Source organism: Mytilus californianus, unplaced genomic scaffold, assembly GCF_021869535.1.
Source record: "Mytilus californianus isolate M0D057914Y unplaced genomic scaffold, xbMytCali1.0.p SCAF_1, whole genome shotgun sequence".
In the NCBI taxonomy this organism is placed as follows: domain Eukaryota; kingdom Metazoa; phylum Mollusca; class Bivalvia; order Mytilida; family Mytilidae; genus Mytilus; species Mytilus californianus.
This window is the reverse complement of record NW_026262581.1, coordinates 135,873,760-135,895,539: the sequence shown is the minus strand read 5'-3', so window position 1 is coordinate 135,895,539 and position 21,780 is coordinate 135,873,760. Positions and strand designations below refer to the sequence as shown.

Sequence of the window (21,780 nt, the reverse complement as noted above, 5' to 3'; positions counted from 1 at the left end):
TGATGTCTATCATTTATCATCAGACTGTATCAACATGTTAACTGCAAAAATAACTAAGTCCTTTTATCAGTAAAATGCAGAAAAATGAAAAAAAACATTTTAATAATGTTGCTATGGATAGTGTCTTTTGGTCATAAGAAAGCTTCTGTCCAAATAACAGCAAATTTCTTAGAGGTTTGACGAAGTTATTGGCGTTTAAAAAAAAAACATTAACCACAAACTTGGCCTAAATATTGATGTCACAGACGAAATTAAGGATCGCTAAGTCTTGCGTCCGCAACATAAATGCTGTAGGCTTAACAATAGAGACATGGGCTGATTGCCAATAAGACAATTATAAGAGATGTGGTATGATTGGCAACTATTAACCAGAGACCAAAAGATGTGTATGTAAATGACTATAGGTCACCGTACATACTTCAATTATTAACAAAATCCATATTGTATAGTAAGCTATGATAGGCCCTGGCATGAGAAAATGTTTAACAATTTAAACGAGAAAACCAATGGCCTTATTTATGGTAAAACAATAAAAGAACAAGAAAAACCCATTTATAACAGACGGCCACAACTGAACTACAGGCTGATGACTTGGGAGAGGCACATACAGAATGTGGCACGGTTAAACATAAGATGATAAGGTATGATTATGATTGAAAGCCTATCCACCTGAGACAAATAGACGAACATGTTAGAAACTATATATCATAGAATATATTTAGTATAATTAACAAACGTTTTTTTAAAACTTAGATTACTGGATAAGGTCACTTTAAAAACAAACACAATAAATGTGATAAAGATGTATTACTAATAAAGAAAACAAATATATAGAAATGTTACAGCTTGATAAGCATAGCTTAACCAAGATTTGTAAAACATGTAAGATTCTTATCTAAGGATTATATATAAAAAAAAGGTAACAGATTCTTATTCAAGAGCTTGCACAAAACAAATTGACAGTAAATTTAACAGCAAGTTTATACACAGACATTTTTAACAGATTTTATCTTTGAACAAATAATCTATAATGACAGCAGATCATTTTTATACTAAACATACACAATAATTTATATTAACTGATCCCTAATTAGAAACCAAAATAGCATCTATTCTTACTGATTATCAAACAGGTATACAATAACTTTGTACAATTCCATAATCTACATAGTTTTCATAAGCTCTAACAAGTCTTTAAGTTCTCATGAACCTATTTATACATTTTTTAACATATCTATATACAATCTTATTTAATGAGTCCTTTTGCCCTCATTAGTATTCCCCTTACATCCATTAGAGTATAACCTAGCAGGTTCTTTCCTCTCCATGACCTGACATTCCAAGCTTTGGCATTACTAGAACCAAGTCCTATACCCCATAAACAATCACGTGGACTGGCTTCTGCCATTATTTTGGGATAAGTTGCAAATAGGCTTTGTTCCAAATGATAATTCTGAGAGAACTGAAAAATAAAGTTCTGTTGAAATGATGTTATTAAGTAATTTACATTTCGTTTGTCAATCTCCTCGTGTTACCATTGACACCAGTACGACTCACAGTTACTTATTCTATTCTATACAACACAGTTTTGAACTATCTTTAAAATGTTTATACAGCTAGTACAGCTTGGGACTACGATCTCTGCCTTAGGTTCATTTATTCTTCAAGAATCTGCCATAAAATCTAAAACCTGAATGTTTTTGGGGACTTTTCTGGTGGCCATGATTCCTCCATGAAAATTTAAAAACCTTTAGTGAGCAAGCTAGCATATCATACACCCCCAGATAAAGGGAAAAAGGTTTTAGTGACCTGGTGGCATGGTTTTTTCTATTTACTTTAAGGTATGATTTTTTCTGCTATGATTTTAAACAGGAATATTTTATGTACAAATATATTCTCCCTCACCATGACCTTAACCTTAAATATAGTGACCTCAAAATCATTAGGGATATTCCTCTCATTTCATATGACCATATACCCAAAAAAAAGATTCAATCCCATATATAGGATTTGGTTTAACATTATAATTAGAAACCACTTTTCTGCACAAATATCAATAGGAATCTTCCTCTCATTATATGTAAGGGGACGACCATTTGATATTCTGGTGGGGGCCAGGAGGATTTTTTTTGGATCAGTTATTTATTTTTGTGAACTAGACGAAGAGATTATCTATTTTCTGCACTGTTGAAGCATGATTTTTCATTTTCATTAAAACAAGGGACTGATTATTTATTTTCACAATTATATTTATAATATTTGAAAACACACAATTTTTAATTTTTTTTATTATTCCTAAATAGATAATAAGTGTATAGTCAAATCATTATGTACCATTTAATCAGAATTAATCATCATCCTGTGGAAGTGATCGAATCTTCTGAATTCCAAACTGCATGTATTGCATACGTACAAGGTATTAAAGTGGGGGCTGTAACTAAGCCTCTTTTAAAAGTAATGTCAAACAAATTTGGCAAAGGTTTTTGGGGCCGCTGAAGGCCACAAGAAGACAATATGTTGGTCTCAAAGCAAAATATATAGATTCAGTGTAAGACTTTTAGTTTTTAGGGACAACATCAAAAGACCAATATGTAGGATAAAGCAACAAGTGTAATTCAGAAACTTAAGTATGTGGCTGCTTTTTGTTTTGTTTTTTTAGTGTTTTGGCTTGCAGAAAATCTTTTTTATATACCTGTCAATTATGTGTTTTTGTTCACAAATTAAGTTAAGAGGGGCTGATTATCATTGATATAACTATGTCAAGTAAGTTTTTATAACACATTTCAATTACAACTTGATGTCGTTCCTAACTGAGATACAATTTGAAATTCATGTAGTTTGTAAAATTAGATAAAAAGTCCTTAAATAAAATTAAACTCAAGTTTAAAAAAAATACTAAATTACAAATGGAACGCAACACTAAGAGGATAAAGAAGGGCAATCAATGAACACAAGACACACCCTGGAACAGATAAAACACAAAACGACAAACATTATAGACAAATAACACTGAAAACAAAATTAAATGAGAAACATGGATCACAAAAAACAGGGGCTGTACGTCAGAGGGTGAACAGCCCTAGGCCTCTTATGAAAGTGAGGTAAATGTTTCTGAGTTAATATACCTCTAGTTAAATGAAACCCACTTTCAGACATTTCAAGTACATTAATATTTATACATTGCATTATAAAAGATTTGGAAAGTTTTTCCTGAAAAAAATATGAAAAAAGACGAATTTTGTAGGAATCTGGTGCCATTTCATACTTTAGAATAGCATTTATAAAATGGCTTAAAAGACCTGCTGAGTTATTTATTTTCAATACATTGCAAGTCAGGTTATTTATTTTCAAACTACCACAGAACAAACCTTTCATTTTTATTATTATCAAGGCTGAGTTATTTATTTTCAAAATCCTCCTGGCCCCCCCCAGAATATCAAATGGTCGTCCCTTAACCCTATAATCAAGTATTTCAATCCAGTACGTAGTACTTGATTTAGGATCTGGAAACCACTTTTCTTTATGTGATCATTTATACAAGAAAATTCGCAATCCCATATGTAGTATTTGATTTAGCATCTCAAAATTACTTTTCTACACAAATTCCAGTCTATTTTTAGTAATTTTGACCTTGACATTTGAGGTATTGATCTAAAAATCAAAAGGGATCCCCATCTCGTTTATATATGACCATATATTCAAGCAAGGTTGCAGTCTCATTTGTTGTATTTGATTAAGTAGACCTCTTTTCAGAATAAATTTTTGTCTTTTTTTAGTTCCTATGATCTGATGTAACCAAAAAAAAAACCAAGTAAGGTTGCAATACGATATTAAAAGTATCTGAGTTGCAATCTGGAAACGAAAACATAGTGTGGGTATACTAATATCATCAATGTAACTTCTTCTATATAATATAGAGATCATTAACAACTGCAGCTCATTGCTGGACTGTGCAATTTGTTGTAGACTGCTGTCAAAGTGACAAGCTATCATATTATAAAAAAAAATATCTTTTCATACTTGAGTGCCACCTAAGTTCAATTAAGTTTTCAGTGGTATTTTGTGTTTAGTTTTCTGTATTTTGTTCTTTTGATTATCGTTGTTATTTTTCTTTTTATCTAGACAATGTTTAACTTGTGTAGTGTGGTTATACCCCCTTTGGTGTCTTTATACTTTGTACTATCATGAAACACTTACTTTTGCAATATTTCCATCTTTAACCACCTCTATACATTTATTTCCCCATTTTTCTGCATCAAAATTTCTCACTTTTCTGCCAAGACGTTTCATTTTCAAAGGTTTCGTTTCTTCCATGATTTGCTTTGCTATTTGTTTGTCATCAAACAGCACTGAAAATAGAAAATATTATAAGTCCACTTGAGTTATATATATCTTCAAAAATAAATGATTAAAATTTAAATGGTAGAATTATCATATTGTTTATTTTGGATAGTATCTTGTATCTATATCTAGACAGAATACGAACTTTGACAATCAATTTTAATTTTAAAAAGTTGCCCAATAGGTCTTATTGTAAAAATGTATTACATGTAATGGAGTGAATGAATTGACCTTGACAGCAACTGCCCAAATTTTGCATTCCCATTTCTATACATTATTGTTTAAATAAAAAGTTTTCAACTTGGTCAAGCGTCTATTATTTGTATTTCAATGAATAGTACTGTTGGTGACTAATAAATGTCTGTTCTGATCATGATGTATATCTCCCTTTGTGCATGATAGTTTGTAAAATTCATTTTCACTGTAGAGACCTACTGGGCAATTTTAGAAATAACAGTTAAAATATGGGATATAAAATAGCTGCCTCATTAACATTGGATTTTTTATTAATTGTTTTTTGGAGGAATAAAGTTCTGTAATTTACTAAAGCAATCTTTCATGACTGAACAGATGTATTCTTCAGAACAAGTTCAAGTATATATAAATCTATTTTGCAATTTACCTTGGAGTTTAGTATTTTTGCTAACTTTTGAAAAAAAAAAAATTCTTAAATAAGAGAACAGCCTCCGAAGGATTCTTTTAAGTGTAATGTCTCAAAGTATAGCACTGTCCCTTAGTGTACATGTTTCTCATTTCTCGTTTTTTATATAGATTAGACCGTTGGTTTTCCTGTTTGAATTGTTTTACACTGAGTCATTTTGGTGCCCTTTATAGCTTGCTGTTCGGTGTGAGCGAAGGCTCCGTGTTGAAGGCCGTACTTTGACCTATAATTGTTTACTTTTTACACATTGTGACTTGGATGGATAGTTGTCTCATTGGCACTCATACCACATCATCTTATTTATATGTACAGTCCTTACAATCATTCTAAACACTGAATGATTTTACCTATAGTATTTAAAAATGGACCAAATCATTAAATTTAAACCAACGAACAGTACAAAATAAGATCAATGTCAGATGAAGCCTGTCAGATGGACATGTACACCATACAATCAGCATTATCATTATAGACATCCAATATAGTTAACCTATACAACTAACAACATCTGAGAAACAGACTGGCCTAATCACGATTACTTAATGTTGACCAATAAATCATGAAAATGTCAACGTCAGAGGGACACCAGAGGGACATTTGAACCTCACAATGATTATATAAAACCAATAGTTGTTCTAATACTTATAACAATTAACTGTCATAACTAAAACAATCACCTGAAAAAAGTTTAGATTTAAGCTGTTAATGAATTATGAAAATAAGACAAGACATACGCCAGATACTGTACACCATTTGGTATCTGTATGTTAGATATTGATTGTTCAGATCTTCTACCTTCTGAAATAAGAAGCTTTATGCAAAGATCTAACGTTGACACCAATATGTTTCTTGAATTCTATGACATTTGTCGTAAGCGAGATGCCCATCTTATTTTAAGCTATGTATAATTAATCTTTCAATGATCAACACACATTTTCACACTATTAAAAATAAAAAATGTCCACAAACCTGCTTTTTGGTGCATCATATACTGTTCAGCACATCTATACATGATATTCTGGACTTTAAAGTTTGCAGCATGGAACTGACTGAATGGTGACACCATACCAAAGAAAAAGACGAAATCGTCTCTGGTTGTTATAAGTTTATCAGTAAACACTAAATGCCCAATTCTTTCTGCTGAATTCTTGAATCTATTTTCTTCCTTCATACTTTCTATAAGTATATTAATGTTATTTCTGTGTTTTTCTTTTAAATCAGTGTTGCTGGAATCAGTTGTTTCTTCGAACTTCCTTTCGGATTTCTTAGGAGATTTTGATTTTCCTTTTTCCAGATGTAGTTCTGGTGTTTCTGGCGTGCTTTCAAATCTTAGGGCTTGTTGTGCCTTTTTCTCACTTAGATAACTTTTATCAATAGAGGGACTTGTGTCAAGGTGTCCACTGTGACGCTTACGTGACTGCACAATCACCTTGTCTTCTTTACTTTTACCCTTACTGGAACCCTCTATTCCGCTGTAACTACTACAAGAGTGTTTACTACGATCCTCATGACATTTACTACTTGGTACAAACACATCATTTTTAGAGCAATTACTGGAATGTTTTGGTGTGCCTCCACTTTCCTTTCTTTCTTTACTTGTAAAACCACATTCTTTCTCCGTTTTCTTATCTGAACGATTGCTGGTTTTTTCTGGTATATCTCTTTGTGAACACCTTTCTTTTGATGGCGATGTTTCTGAATCGCTACTGTAAAAACTTCTGTGGGAACGCTCAGAGTGTATTTCTGAGTCTCTTTGTGGATATGTTGCATTAGTTTCAGGTATTCTGTCAGTATGTGAAGCTTTAGCCTTCTTTTCTGAGTCTCTACGGGAACATGGGGAATTCTCTTCTGATTCACTACTGTCTGTGTGTGAATGTTTGGACTTCTTTTCCTTATCAAGTCGTTTTTGATTTGGATCATTTTCATGTTCATTGCTGTCTTTGTGTGATTTTCTTTCCTTGCGACTGCCCGAGTGCTTTGACTTCTTGTCAGATTCACTTCTGTGCTTGTGTGAATGTTTATGTGAATGTTTATGTGAATGTTTTGACTTTTTATCCTTTTTATTTTTCTTGGGTTTCTTTGAAGGTTCTTTATGACTTACAGAGAAATCATCTGTTGAAGTGTTTCTGCTTTCTTCGTTTGTCCTATGTTTGTCTTTTGGTACATATTCTCCATAATTCGTTATTAGGTTTTTGTCTTTTACAGTGCTGTCTTTGTCCATTTTCATTCGCTTTGAAGGCGTTTCTGTACTCTCGGTATCAAGTGCTTGCTTGTGTTCGGATTTTATTTCATTTTCACTTTTCTCTTTTTCACTCTTGTCTGATTTCTTAACATCAGGTGTTGGTATATCATACTTTGAATTTTCCTCCTTTGCTACTGCTGTTTCCTCCCCACTGTTAAGTTGAGATTTTTCTCGATTTATTTGTGTATTGTCTTTCTTTGTCAAATAGTGATCCATTTTTTTCTGTTGCTTGCTTTCTGCTCTTTGACTTTCTTTGTTGATATCATCTTCATTAGAGTCTGTAATAATAAATAAAACAAAGTCTGACCTTTTCCCGGATGCACACCAGACACCAGACATTTAGCCAAGTATACAGTTATGAAGAAGTCATGAAGCCTTTACAACCAAACTTCTATTCTCAACTGTCACAACTCAAGGAATCATATGTATCTAAAACAGAGTATTGACACAAGTTTTTGTGCTTGAAACAATGATGTACTGGAAAAAGTTAAGACAGAAACAATTATTGAAAGGCAACACAGAGAACAACCTCATGTTTTTGTGAGAAAAAACATCAAACTTTCAAATTCCGGCCCTTTTGGAACCTTAATTAAAAATTAGAAGCTGCAAAAACATTAGAACAGTTTTTTTTTAATTTTTAAAACCCTCCGACAATGTACAGGCTAGCACAAGTTTAAATGAATAACGAAAACAGTGACTTTTTATGTTGGCGCTTTTTAAATAACTCAACAGCCAATATGACATTTTTGTCTCGGTAGCTAGATCGGAAGGCATACTTAGAGCTGGGATACACATAAACTGGAATAATTCACCCATTCTATTTGCAGTCTTAAAACGGTGGAGTCTTACACAACCAACTTGACCAAATGACAAATTTTCGCGGTTTGGTATTGTAACAATGTAACAATAAAATTCCCAAGAAACAATGTTCACCATTGTGTGTCTATTCGAATGATCAGTGCTTTTGATCAGATTTAACCTACAACTAATTAAATAAAAAGTTCTTCCTTTTCAATACAAGAGTGCACATGCTGAAATGTCTCGCCTGTTTTACCTTTGATTGAATTTATATTGAAAGTCTGTAATATGAAGGTTTTACTACAAGTTTCACATAAACTTTATATCCATGAAAATGAAGTCAAGGTCAGAAGAACCATGCCAGACAGACAAGTACACCTAACAATCATTCATTCCATACACCAAATATAGTGGTCCTATCGCTTATACAAATGTAGTACCTGAGAAATAGATCAAACCACATAATCTTAACAAAATCTTAACATTGACCAATGAAACATGAATATGAGGTTAAAGTAATATGAACCCAGCCAGATAGACATTTACACCTTACAATAATTCACACACCAGATATAGTTGACCTATTGTTTATAATAGTAACTGATAAACTGACATAACCACAAAAAACTCATTGACCAATGAACCTTGAAAATGAGGTCAAGGTCTTATGAAACCTGCCAGACAGACATGTACACCTCACAATTATTCCATATACCAAATATACTTGACCTATTGCTTGTAGTATTTGAGAAATAGACCAAACCACAAAAACTAAACATTGTCCAATATACCATGAAAATGAGGTCAAGGTCAGACATGTACACCTTACACTTATTCCATATGCCAAATATAGTGACCCTTTTGCTTATAATATCTGAGAAATAGACCAAACTATAAAAATTAAACATTGTCCAATTGAGGTCAAGGTCAGATGAAACCTGCAAGTCAGACATGTACACCTTACAATTATTCCATACACCAAATGTAGTTGACCTACTGCTTATACAATGTAGTATCGGATATATGGACTTGACCACGTAACTTTATCCATGATTTGAGGTTGAGGTCAGGTGAACCCTACTCGACGGACATGTAGACCTTGCAAAAAAACCATTAAACCAAATATATTTATCCTATACTCAAAATAAGAGAGCATTTCACTTTTCAAAAACACTGCATTTTTTTTTAAAGCAGTCACTGAACCATGAAAATGAGGTCAAGGACAATGGACATATGATAGACGGAAACTTTGTAAAATAAGGTAGCTGCATACAAGATATGAAGCATCCAGGTATTCTAGGTTCTGAAATATAAAGCTTTATACAAACAGTTTACGCCGTCGCCACCGGATTGTACTCCCTATGTCTCGCATTCAGGCAAAAGAAAATAATACTTCATATACAGCATTGATATGGTACCCGAAGACGGTAGACTAATAATGAAGCGACATGTCCATTTTTTAAGTGATAAAAAAACAAATCTTATTAAGGAAAGGTCTACCCATTATCTTTTCTCTGAATGATCCAAATCCGCAGAAGTTGTGTTTGAATTGTGCATTACATTTGAGCGCAGCTTTCGACTGCAATTGTGCGCTTTCATTTTACAGGTAAACACAAGTAAATTTAGGTAAACACAAGTAAATTATACTTATTCATTTATCAATAAAACTGTTTACAATTACCCCTTCCATTAGTCTAAGTACCAAGCTCAAGAAGTGCAGGATGAGTCCCATTTATTATGCACAAGCACCAAGTCTTGGAAATCTGAAGAGTTTTTACATGTCGATACATGCTCTAAAATTGAAGCCGACTGCTTTAAGAAAATAAATTCAGTCAACTTCTCCATTTCTATCTTTTCGTAATTGCTGTATCAGTCTTTTTTTTTTTATCATATCATTACATGCATTGATTTATGAGGGGTGTTATGTAATTTGTGTAATTAATTATTGATATTCAAAACCTGTAAGTAACCGATGGGTTACTTCAACTACAATTTTACATTTTGTAGAATTCTGTCGAAAATGTCTTTGTATTTTTTTTTAGTTCGAATATCTTTTAAATTTGGCCATAATAATAAAAACAAGAGGCTCTAAAGAGCCTCTGTTGCTCACCTTGTTCTATGTGCATATTTATCAAAGGACACTCTCCAACATAGACGAGAATAGAATTCATGATAAAAATCTCTGTTTTGTTGATCTTGTATTGCTGATCATTTAGTCTGTAAGTTTCTCTCTATCTTCTTTAGTTTTTACTCTTAACACAAAAGAGGGTAAAAAAAAATCCTAATTTAAGGGCAATCACTCCTATAAAGAGTGACAGTCTACTAACTATATTGGCAAAATTTTACTTGTTAGTAGATTTTGCCTAGCTGATAATTTTTGTGATTTAATGTGTCCATTTATCTATAATAATTTGTGTGATTTAATGTGTCCATTTATCTATAATAATTTTTATCATATAAGGCAAAACGCAAAAAAAATGGCAAAAATCGTCATTAAAGGGAAATAACTCCAATAAGGAGACGTTGGAAATTTCCTCCAAATTGTCTTAATTGTAGATCTTGTCTTGTTGGTCATTTTTGCTTATTTAAGTTTCTATCTATCTATTATAATTTTTAAGATATAAGGCAAAAACGCAAAAAAATGGTAAAAATCATCATCAAAGGGCAATAACTCTACTAAGGAGTCTGAACTGACGATTTCGACCATGTAGACTTATTTGTAGAACTTATCTTGCTGATCATTTTTGCAATTTAAAGTTTCTTTCTATCATAGTTTTCAAGACAATAGTCAATAAACTGTTAACACAGAGATATGTCTCGCCTTTTTGTACTTTTGATAATGCAAATGTTGAAATTAAAATAGAAATACTTTAACATGTAAGTTATGCAAATATTCAAAGTCAATGAACCATGACTGAAGGTACATGGCAAAATAATCTCCATGGAAATGAGATGTGCCAATGCAAATACAACTGCATACCAAATACCATAGACTTATCATAAGTTGTTCTCTTTCAACAAACCTAAACACAAACATTGACTTGTAAACTATGTAAAAGTTTTGAAGTCAATGAACCATGATGAGGGGGTGGGGCTATATAATCTCCATGGAAACAAGACTTGCAAATGCCAATAAATTAGCATACCAAGTACCACTGACTTAACATTAGCGGTTCATCTTAAACTGATCTAATCACAAACTAATACATGTAAACTAAGCAAAAGTTTCAAAGTCAATAGACCATGACTGAGGGGGCGGGACCAAATATTCTCCATGGAAATGAGATGTGCTAATGCTTATACAATTGCATACCAATTAACATTTGCTTCCACTAATGGTTCCCCTTGAACTGACCTAATCACAAACTAATACATGTAAACTTAGCAAAAGTTTCAAAGTCAATAGACCATGACTGTGGGGGCCGGACCAAATATTCTCCATGGAAATGAGATATGTCAAAGCTTATACAACTGCATACCAAATATAATTGACTTACCACTAGTGGTTCCCCTTGAACTGACCTAATCACAAACTAATACATGTATTCTGAGCAAAAGTTTTAAAGTCAATAGACCATGACTGAGGTGGCAGAGCCAAATAATCTCCATGGAAATGAGATATGCCAATGCTTATACAACTGCATACCAAATATCATTGACTTACCACTATTGGATCCCCATAATCTGACCTAATCACAAACTAATACATGTAAACTAAGCAAAAGTTTCAAAGTCAATAGACCATGACTGAGGGGGCAGGGTCAAATAATCTCCATGGAAATGAGATGTGCCAGTGCTAATACAACTGTGTACCAAATAGCATTGACCAACCACTAGTGGTTCACCTTAAACTAGACCTAAACACAAACTAATACATTGTTGACGCCGCCGCCATTGTCGCCGACACCAGAAACAGCATACCTATATCTCGCTTTTTTACACTGTCAAGGCGAGACAAAAATGAAAAAAAATTCTCAAATTTGTCATTTAAGGGCAATAACTCCTATAAGAATTTGTCTCGACAGTTTTGACGTATATGGACAATTGGTGGAGCTCAACATTCTGAACATTATTGCTCCAGTCAGATTTGCTCTATTTATAACGGTTTTCAAAATAATAGACAAAACTTGCATTTTACCCCTATGTTCTATTTTTAGCCAAACTTGGCCACAATCATCATTTGGGGTATCTAGCTTAAAAAATGTGTCCAATGGTTAAAATTTGGCCCAGTAGTTTCAGAGGAGAAGATTTTTGTAAAAGTTAACGACAACGGACGCCAAGTGATGAGAAAAGCTCACTTGGCCCTTCGGGCCTGGTGAGATAAAAATCATATTTAGGGCTGCCCTACCTTCATAAAATTAAAGGTCATGTTATTTGTTTGCAAATGAGACGACTATCCACCAGAGACCAAATGAGGTGGATGTACACGATCAGGGGCAGATCCAGCCATTTATAAAAGGGGGGGGGGGGTTCCTAACCCAGGATAAAGGGGGGGTTCCAACTATATGTCCCCATTCAAATGCATTGATCGACAAAAAAAAGGGGGGTTCCAACCCCCGGGACCTCCCCCTCGTGGATCTGCCACTGAAGATTGTTTGGCCTCAAAATGCCTAGCCTAAATTTCAGTAGCGTAGAGACAATATTTTATTCTTTATAAAGTTCAAAAATGACAAATTTACAACAGAAATATAGGGAGTGGGAAACAAAAAATACTTATATAAATCTGTTTCCCTTTTCTAAAGTTACATTGGCTTTTTTTTGTAGTGTATAGAAACTAAACTACAGGGGTCCCCATACATTTGACGTAAAAAGGAGAAAAAATAAAAAAAAATATACCCAATAACACTTTTTAGTAATAGAGGAAGAAGCCCATAACACAATTTTTTGTTGTTTGGCCTTTTCAATTTTTTTCCTGATGTTCACCTTGGATATTTTTTTTACACTTTTAGTGCAACCTGACTCAATATTCCACCCCAAAAAATCAAATATAAAAAAGGATTCAATAAAAATTACTTGGCCATTCTAAATATGTGTGCAGATAACAAATTTCAATATTTCTTAGTTAAAGTAATTATTGTATTAGTACGGATTTTTTAAGCCAATCCGTAACTGTTTCTTCACAGAACTCCGATCATTGTCACGATCCGCACGAATGGAAATAATGAAACGAAATAGTTTGTGTAGTTTGTTTTGTTTTGAATAATAAGTTATTAATGATAAACATTACATTATTCTATTACTATCGGTAATTTTATTGTACCTCTTTGCCTCTTCGTTCCCATAGTTTGCTAACGCCTGCACTTTCAGAAAGTCGTCTTTTGGAATTACCAAAACGGAAGTAAACAAATCAAGCTCAGTTCATAAAGGGAAAGGTAAGTTAACTTATTGTATAATTTTGATTATTATAATTAATGACGTGAATAATTATGAGAAATGATGTATAGGAAGGAGTATAAGTAAATATAACGTAAATTTGACAAGTTGACAAGTTGACAAGAACGATTTCGATTCTACTTTCGGTTTCGCTTTCTCTTTTTAGGCCACATTAAGATAACTTGTGTTTAACGTCTCGGTAGCACCTATTTGGCCAAAAAGCAGCGGGAATCTTACAAGTTTTTTTTAGAGACTAAACAATTTGTATTTCTATGATTTGACATTATGCACGTGTTTCGACTTAGCTAAATATATGTAGATATGCACAAAACTTTCACTGTGTCATCAGATGGAAGTATTCACTGGAAAAAGTAAAATCTATGGACATGATGGAAACGTCGCATGGCGACGTCCGAAAAAGTCATCTTTTGAAAATTAGCAAATAAAACATGTTACAAGCATCCATTTCTTAAAAAAATGAATAGTAAGCATGGGCTAATGTCAAATTATTCTAAATATTTGAAATAATAAAACAAAGCATCTGTTATTCGATTTTTAAGGATGTGAATTTAAGCATGAATGCAATTTTGGAATTCCTCATTTTAGAATCATGGGTCGTTTGGAGGTCGGTTCAAACCCATTTTTCCTTGATTCAATATGGATTCAAAATTAAATTCGGGTGGAACTATATAGTAAATAAGGATACATCTACAAAATAAACCCAGAATGGAAACATTTGTCTGGATCCTAAACAAACGTAGGTGAAAAAACTGTCAAAATAGGTGCAACTTGGGTACCCTCACGTTAACTTCTTCAGAAAATATTGTAGGTATTTTTTTTATTTCTTTTAACTGAAGTATTTAAGACACACATGCAATTTTGTCTTAATGCAAAGATTGTCAATAAAAACATTACTAAACATGAAGTCTGTAAAATATGTATACCTAAAAAGTTATGAGTTTTACAAAGACAAGTGCTGGCATGACAGTCGGGGGAGTTGGTAGGCAGGAGAGAGAACCATATTATTTTGCATGGCCTAACAAAAGAAGGTATATTGTCACCGATTCCTTTTTCCTGCAACGTTTATGTCGCGAAAGTGAGAGATAGCGATGATATATTCGGTCGGCGGCGGCGAACATTAAGTTCAGTCTGTGGTTAACGTTTTTGATGTTATGTAATTTTATGAAATTAGGACAGAAGCTTTTTTGAAGTCTAAAAGACGGTAGCCAGAGTAAAATTTAGAACTTTTTTATTATTTTCATTGATAAATGGACTTAGTATTTTTACAGTTAACATTCAGATTCAGACTAAGGTTCACGTTTTTCAATCATCAATAACTATGTCAAGCCTTCAGGAATCTTACTTATGTTAAATTGGACAGAACATTTTTTTTATGATCAAAAGAGAGTATCCAGAGCAAAATAATGAAAATATATTTTTTTTTATTTTTCTGAATTTTTCTGATAAAAGGACTTAAGATTTTTTTTTTAAATAAACAAGTAGATACAGTTAAGGGTTAAAGTTTGTTGCACATCAATTACTTTGTCAAACCTGCTTGGAATTTTATGGAACTTTGGCAGAAGCTTTTTATAATTCAGAGATAATGTCTGAATTAAGATCACAGGCACTTGTCTCTGAACATTTTTTGCTTATTATATATTCGCTTAGCTAACTACATGTAGCAACACATTACAATTATTGTGTACATTATACAGTAGTCCTTGATTCTAGTTAACCATCATCATCTCAATCTAATATACGTTCGCCTTTCTTTGTATCCAGACTTGAAATAGACGAAACAGGAATTCAACTGAATGTACATGACTCAATCGCAAATGAAATACATTTTTTTCAAGTGATCTAGGGAATACAATAAATGTGATATATTTTAAGTCTCCATCTCAATATATGCACCTTATATGAAACAAATGATAAAGTTTAACATTAATGGTAAAAAATAAAATGTTATGGAACTTGTTGATAGAGTAGACCTTTTATTTTTTCTTGTTTTTCATTTTTTACTTGCATCTATAGAATGTTACCCATCATCATGTAGCAATGAATAAATACAAACATTAATGGCATCAATTGGAAGTACTCCATATACAGAAGGAACTTTCTATTTTAACACTTACGTTTTCAAAAGAAATACTGTAATCAAATATGATAATGGAAGGCACCAAGCGGAAAGAGGCAGTCGACAAAAATGTTATCATACGAATTTCTGTAGCGAAGCAATGATGCTGGAATTATATAAACATTTCAAAATTTTAAATAAGATTTTATTAGGTATTTCCGAATGAATTCTAAACGGGGAATTTGGCATTATATTTAGTATTAACTGTATTAAATATGTATCACCAATGTACGCATCCTTTTATTTATACGCGCATTTCACATTTAAATGTGCCTGAGGTAAGAAGACCTGTACAGGATAAAACTTAACTCTTAGTGAAACCGTTTCATATTTTGTAGAAACCATTTACATATGGCAGAATCTTCAGGCATTGGAAATGGACGGTTAAATTTGTACCCTAATATTTCTGCTTTTTCTGATCCCGAAACTGCACATTATGTTCCACCGGTAGAAACGGAACAAGCCAATGACGATAAATATATACCTTCCTATAATTTAGAAAGTGAAGCAACAGATGGAACATGTAATTTTGTATCCACACCTTGTTCTACCCCAGATACGTTGGATTCTACAAATTATTCAAAAGATACGTCTTATTCCAATAATTCTACTACAGACGAAAATAAAAAGGAAAACAACACAAACCAAGAAAGACGACGCAACAATAGACTTCAGAGTGGAGCAGGAAGCGATAAATACAGTAATGCTTTTAGATTCCCTGGTGGACATGGTAAAGCAAATGCAGAAAGACCAAAACCTCAACCTTGTGAGAACAAAAACACCACTAGTAGTGGATACACTGGTAACAGTTCATCAGATCACGCACCACGAGACCATGGAGCGGGAGGACAATCGAACGAACGTTTTCGCCAAGGGAAAGACAGAATACAAAGAGAGACTGAGGATTATTTATTTTTCTGGCGAAAAGACTCACCATTCAGTCAATGGCATCCAGCTGAGTTCACTCTTGATGGCCTAACTTTTAACTGTGCTGAACAGTATATGATGTACAATAAAGCAAGTATGTAGAAAAATATAAACTGGCATTTGTAAAAAAAAAGTGTTTATTATTGATTTTGATATTTGTTTCTATGAAATGAAAAACTAATGTAAAACTGGTTTGATTATTAGACTCTTGAAGTACTTTTTAGGTGAAATATATGAATTGAAACATTGATACTTTTGCAGATTTTAAGCATCGCGGTTGAGAAAGGAATTTTCAAAATGAACGATGAGCGTATATGAGTAGCTTCGGAATTAGATGATTTTCACTGTATTAGTTGACACTTAATTTTTATGATACATGTACCTTGGTTTATTATTTTATTATGCCCTGTTTTCCGGTCTGGTTGAATTTGGAGAGGCTGCTCCATCTGTCGTTAACTAGACCGGCACATTTTTTCACAGACGCTTGAGTACAGGCACTTGTCTCTGAAAAAAACCCTATATTCCGTAATATATCATTAAGGTATACAGGATTTTTTTTCAGGGACAAGTGCCTCTGCACTTGAGTACAGGAATTTGATTTTTTTAATTGTTTGCACTTAATATTCAATTTTCTATTTTTATACCACATACCTATCACTACTGTTTAAAATAAGGAGATGCGGAATGATTCCCAATGAGACAATTATCCACCAAAGTTCAAATGAAATGGTAAGCAACCATACAGCCTTCGACAGTGCTTTGTCTTACCTTGCTTGGGTGAATTTATCAACTCTGATAAAATCCTTAATTCTAATATCCATACTAAAAAAATAAACAAGCAAAGTAGTGTTAAGTATATGGTATAAAAACAGAAAATTAAGTATTAAGTGCGAACAATGAAAAAAAATCCGAATCCAGTACCCAAGCGACTGTGTGTGATTTTTTTTTAAGTCCAACTAATATTGAACGAAAGACTCATGTTCTAACTCCCATAATTCAGCGCCTGTCGTTTACATTTTGGTTTAAATTCTTCCGTTAAGATTCTTTGAAGTATAGCAGTGCGAACCGGTTGATTGACATAGGCGAATAAAGTACTAGTAGACAGTAAACATATGTAAACTGGTCTGTAGGGTTAGGGTTAATCAACAGTAACTGTTAATGGTTGTTCACTGCTCATTATTGCTGTAAAGTAGGGAAACAGAATAATGACGAATATCTCCCTAAATACTAGTATTCAGCTGTTTTAAGTAAAATAGAGCTGTGAAGTTAAGTCCCTCACACTAAGTTTAGAGACTTTATCTTTCTCGCTCATGAACCTGTACGCAGCAGTTCTTAAGTCACTTATATGTATATAATGTACATACAGTATTTAAAGATTCTATGTGTAGGAAGATTCTATGTGTAGTTGTGTCTGAAATATATTTTCATGCATTAACCCTTTGTCAAATTGTGTTAAATTGAGTTCCATAAGGAATTTGGAGTCAAGAGGGGTGCAGATATTTCAATATTTATAATTTAAGGTACAAATACATGCATATATAATTATTTATAGGAATATAATTTTATGTTCACTAATTACATCGTAAATTTTTATGGAATTTATGTTTGCATAAAGTATCTTCCTTTAATGTTATTTTAGAATTTTCTAAAAATGAAGCAAAGCTAGACGAAGTTATAATGTCGACGAAAGATCCTGGTGAACAGAAGAGCCTTGGAAGAAGCATACATGGTCTTGATTACGAAGCATGGGAGGCAAAACGTGAAGAGGTAGTAAAAAAAGGCAATATGGCAAAAGTAAGTCTTATCTAATCAGCACAAGTAGTTAGACAATAGAGCAAAGTAAGTCTAATTTTTTAATGTTATTAAAAAGTAAGCTTAGATCTATCGTGTGAACAAATAGCAAGTAAATACCGCAAGAATAAGTATAAATATATATAATGTGAATAAATAGCAAGGTTATGTAGCAAATAAGGCCCACCTTAATATTAGATGGACAAATAGCAAGGCAATGAAGCACGTTGGGCCTAAATTTATATTATATGGACCAATAGCAAGGTAATGTAGCAAATTAGGCATACATTCATATTATGTGGACCAAAAGCAAGGTGATACATCAAATAAGTATAAGTCAATAGTATGAACAGTGAGGTGATACACTAGTAGCTAAAGCTAGTCATAACTCATAGTGTCAACAAGTAGCAAGGTGTTATAGCGAAAGCTAGTCAGAATTTACAGTGTGAACAAGTACCAAGATAATATAACTAAAGCTAGTCAGAACTCGTAGTGTGAACAAGTAGCAAGGCGATATAGCTAAGGCTAGTCAGAACTCGTAGTGTGAACAGGTAGCAAGGTGATATAGTGAAAGCTAGTCAGAACTCGTAGTGTGAACAAGTAACAAGGCGATATAACTAAGGCTGGTCAAAACTCGTAGTGTGAACAAGTAGCAAGGCGATATAACTAAAGCTAGTCTGAATCCATAGTATGAACATGACCTGTTTACAAACATTTCAATTGTATAGTTTTGTTCACTGTACTGTTAAATGAACTTTTTATATAATTGTACAAGTGATAATTATACAATAGTTAATGAAATGTAATAAGATTCCATTAGGGGATTTTATGAATAAATCAAGCTCCATAGCCTGCTGTACTCGTGGTTTGCTATTTAAGGAGGGAAATGTTTACATTAAATGGAAGTTATGTTTTTATTTCAACTTATTTCTATTTTTACTATTTACTAGAACGTTTTCTCGTGAATTTATAATTGACAGTGTCCTTGCTAAAACGGGACAAACATTGAAAAGATTTAATTATCAGTGTTAACAGGGGAGTTAATATTTTGTTACTATATTTCCAAATGAAATTAGATAGGAAGACTCTTAACACTACTAGTATAAGAATCGTGCAAATTGTTCACAGTAACACAAAAATCCCTTATAAGCCTTCTATGCAATTGGGCATTTTACATTGACACAGATATTTGTCATGACATCTATTAGTATGATACTAGAAAAATTCATTCATTTCATAATTATAGTACTTATTTATATTTCTTTCTGTTTCTTAATAATATTGCCAATATAGAACATTTGTTTTTATTAGTCCCCTACCGACGAAGTCGGAGACGACTTTAGGTTTGCACTCCGTCTGTCTGTCTGTCTGTCTGTCCATCCGTCAGTCCGGTAAATCAGTTTTCCACACTTTTTTTCTTCGTTTTTGAAAATATTGATTTGATATTTGGTGTATTGTTTTATCATGACAATTTACAAATCAAGTTAGAATTTTGTTCCGGTCTGACGATTTTGTGCAGAGTTATGGTCCTTGAACTTAGAAAATTCACTCAATTAATAAGTTTTCCACACTTTGTTTTGTCATGCTTTAAGAAATTGATTTAATGATTGGTAACTAGTTTTATCATGACAAGTTACAGATAAATTTCAAATTTTGGTCCGGTCTAATGATTTTGTACAGAGTTATGGTCCCTGGACTTAGAAAATTCACTCAAATAATCAATTTTCCACATTGTTTTCGTCATGCTTGAAGATATTGGCTTGATATTTTTTATATAGTTTACACCATGACAAGTTATAGATTAAGTTAGCATTTTGTTCCAGTATAATGAATTTTTAACCGGTAGTGGACTATGTATTGCCAGGCAATACTCATTGAATGTTTGTTCTTATATAAATCAATTTGAATTTGTATTCATATGTTTTCTGTTTAGCATATCATTTGAGAAGACTTTAATATCTTTTCTCAGTAATATACATGTACAATGTATTAAATGTGGATAGGTTAGGAAAATGCGTCTTCACAGAAAGCATTTAGATTTAAATAATAAAGATACTTTATGTAATTTTTAATTAATGTTGACCTTAATTTTGATTTCAGTTTTCCCAAAATGAAAAATTGAAAACGGAACTGTTAAGCACATATCCTAAGCTTTTAGTAGAGGCAAGTCCAACTGATCAGGTTTGGGGAATAGGTTTGGCTGCAGATAATCCCGACATACTTAAAGTGGAAAACTGGAGAGGATTGAATCTATTAGGGAAAATTATAACAGAAGTCAGAGACGAACTCTTAAAGGAATCAGGGTTTCTGTAGTAATTATAGCACTTTGTGTTGATTAGAAGACCAACTTCTACTTTTTATTTGAATAGAGCTTATCTGTGATTACCATCATCAAGTACTTTGTAAAATGCTGTTTAGTTTATTGTTCTATTCTTGAGACATTTAGCATTATTTTAAAATGTAAATATATACCTTTTTTTAAAAATATTTTTAACACGAATATGTGTCCATAGGACACCATGCCCCGCTCGCATTATCCAGTATTCATGTTCAGTGAACCGTGAAATCAGACTCAAAATCGTAATTTGGCATTAAATCTGAAAAGATTGTCTCGCAAAGAACATTTGTAATAAGTTTCAGTTTGATGTGACCACAATTTTATGGCACTATCTTAACAAAAACTTTAACCTGAGAATGTTCTAATTTTACACTATCACATTTCTATGTTCAATGTAACGTGAAATCGTGGTCAAACTCGTAACTAGGTATAAAATTTTAAAGTTCACATCATAATGAACCTGTGTACTAAGTTTCAAGATGTGACCACAACTTCATGGAAAACTACCGTAATCTAAACTTTAATCTGACATGGGACAGATCAACAGACGAACGGACGCACAGACCAGAAAACACAATGCCCCTCTTTTCTATCGCAAGCGGGACATAAAAAAGAAGGTACAAAGGGACCATCATAGAAATATGAGTGAATTTTGCTAGATAATTTGAGTATAAAAAACATAAGCATCAGGAACTGGGCACTTATCACGAATAAGTGACCCACTATTGACCATATAGGGGAGAATGAACAACACTGATTATAGTCTCTTATCATATAGTAAATATTGTTGTCTATATTACTTTATATTACTATTCTATTTATGTAAATTTTTAATTTGAATTATGGTTAGTTTTACTTCTTTAAGCAGATCTTTTTCTATTATTGAATAAGGTTGTTAATTCAATATGAACTTGTTAACTTGTAAACTTGTTAATGATACATGCATTGAAAATAAATTCAAAATATTGTAATTTTGTTCTGCCTGCGAGGAATGTTGCTGAAAGCTAAACAAGGAAGTGTAAGTCCGTCAACAATGTTTTGTCAATATAATGAAACTATCATACAACTCGGAGGTTAAGCTAGTTGTAAAACCCGGTTTAACCCACCATTTTTTTCGTAAAAGTTTTCAGTTTGTTTCATTGGTTGATGTAGTCTAGCGCTTTGTTTTGTCC

The 21,780-nt window shown here is 32.8% G+C and overlaps 2 protein-coding genes across 2 annotated transcripts; one reads left to right on the top strand and one right to left on the bottom strand.

Moving 5' to 3' along the window:
• Positions 1–790: 790 nt before the first annotated feature.
• LOC127735759 (NKAP family protein-like) lies at positions 791–13,397 on the bottom strand. Its single transcript, XM_052246061.1, has 4 exons — positions 13,303–13,397; positions 5,972–7,522; positions 4,198–4,349; positions 791–1,462 (listed from the first exon to the last, which is right to left on the bottom strand). Exons 1-4 carry the CDS (start codon positions 13,322–13,324, stop codon positions 1,247–1,249), a joined length of 1,941 nt encoding a protein of 646 aa, XP_052102021.1. The 5' UTR covers positions 13,325–13,397; the 3' UTR covers positions 791–1,246.
• LOC127735768 (uncharacterized) lies at positions 13,276–21,579 on the top strand. The gene is made up of 4 exons (XM_052246073.1): positions 13,276–13,414; positions 15,891–16,573; positions 18,119–18,273; positions 20,371–21,579. The coding sequence occupies exons 2-4, from the start codon at positions 15,904–15,906 to the stop codon at positions 20,581–20,583; spliced, it is 1,038 nt and encodes a 345-aa protein (XP_052102033.1). The 5' UTR covers positions 13,276–13,414; positions 15,891–15,903; the 3' UTR covers positions 20,584–21,579.
• Positions 21,580–21,780: the final 201 nt, after the last annotated feature.

Coding starts and splice junctions, on each gene's coding strand:
- LOC127735768 (XM_052246073.1), top strand. CDS start 15,904: ATGGCAGAATCTTCAGGCATTGGAAATGGACGGTTAAATTTGTACCCT. Junction 16,574..18,118: donor TATGATGTACAATAAAGCAA/GTATGTAGAAAA, acceptor ATGTTATTTTAG/AATTTTCTAAAAATGAAGCA. Junction 18,274..20,370: donor AAAAAGGCAATATGGCAAAA/GTAAGTCTTATC, acceptor TTTTGATTTCAG/TTTTCCCAAAATGAAAAATT.
- LOC127735759 (XM_052246061.1), bottom strand. CDS start 13,324: ATGGGAACGAAGAGGCAAAGAG. Junction 7,523..13,302: donor GGGAACGAAGAGGCAAAGAG/GTACAATAAAAT, acceptor TTATTATTACAG/ACTCTAATGAAGATGATATC. Junction 4,350..5,971: donor TATGATGCACCAAAAAGCAG/GTTTGTGGACAT, acceptor TTCTATTTTCAG/TGCTGTTTGATGACAAACAA.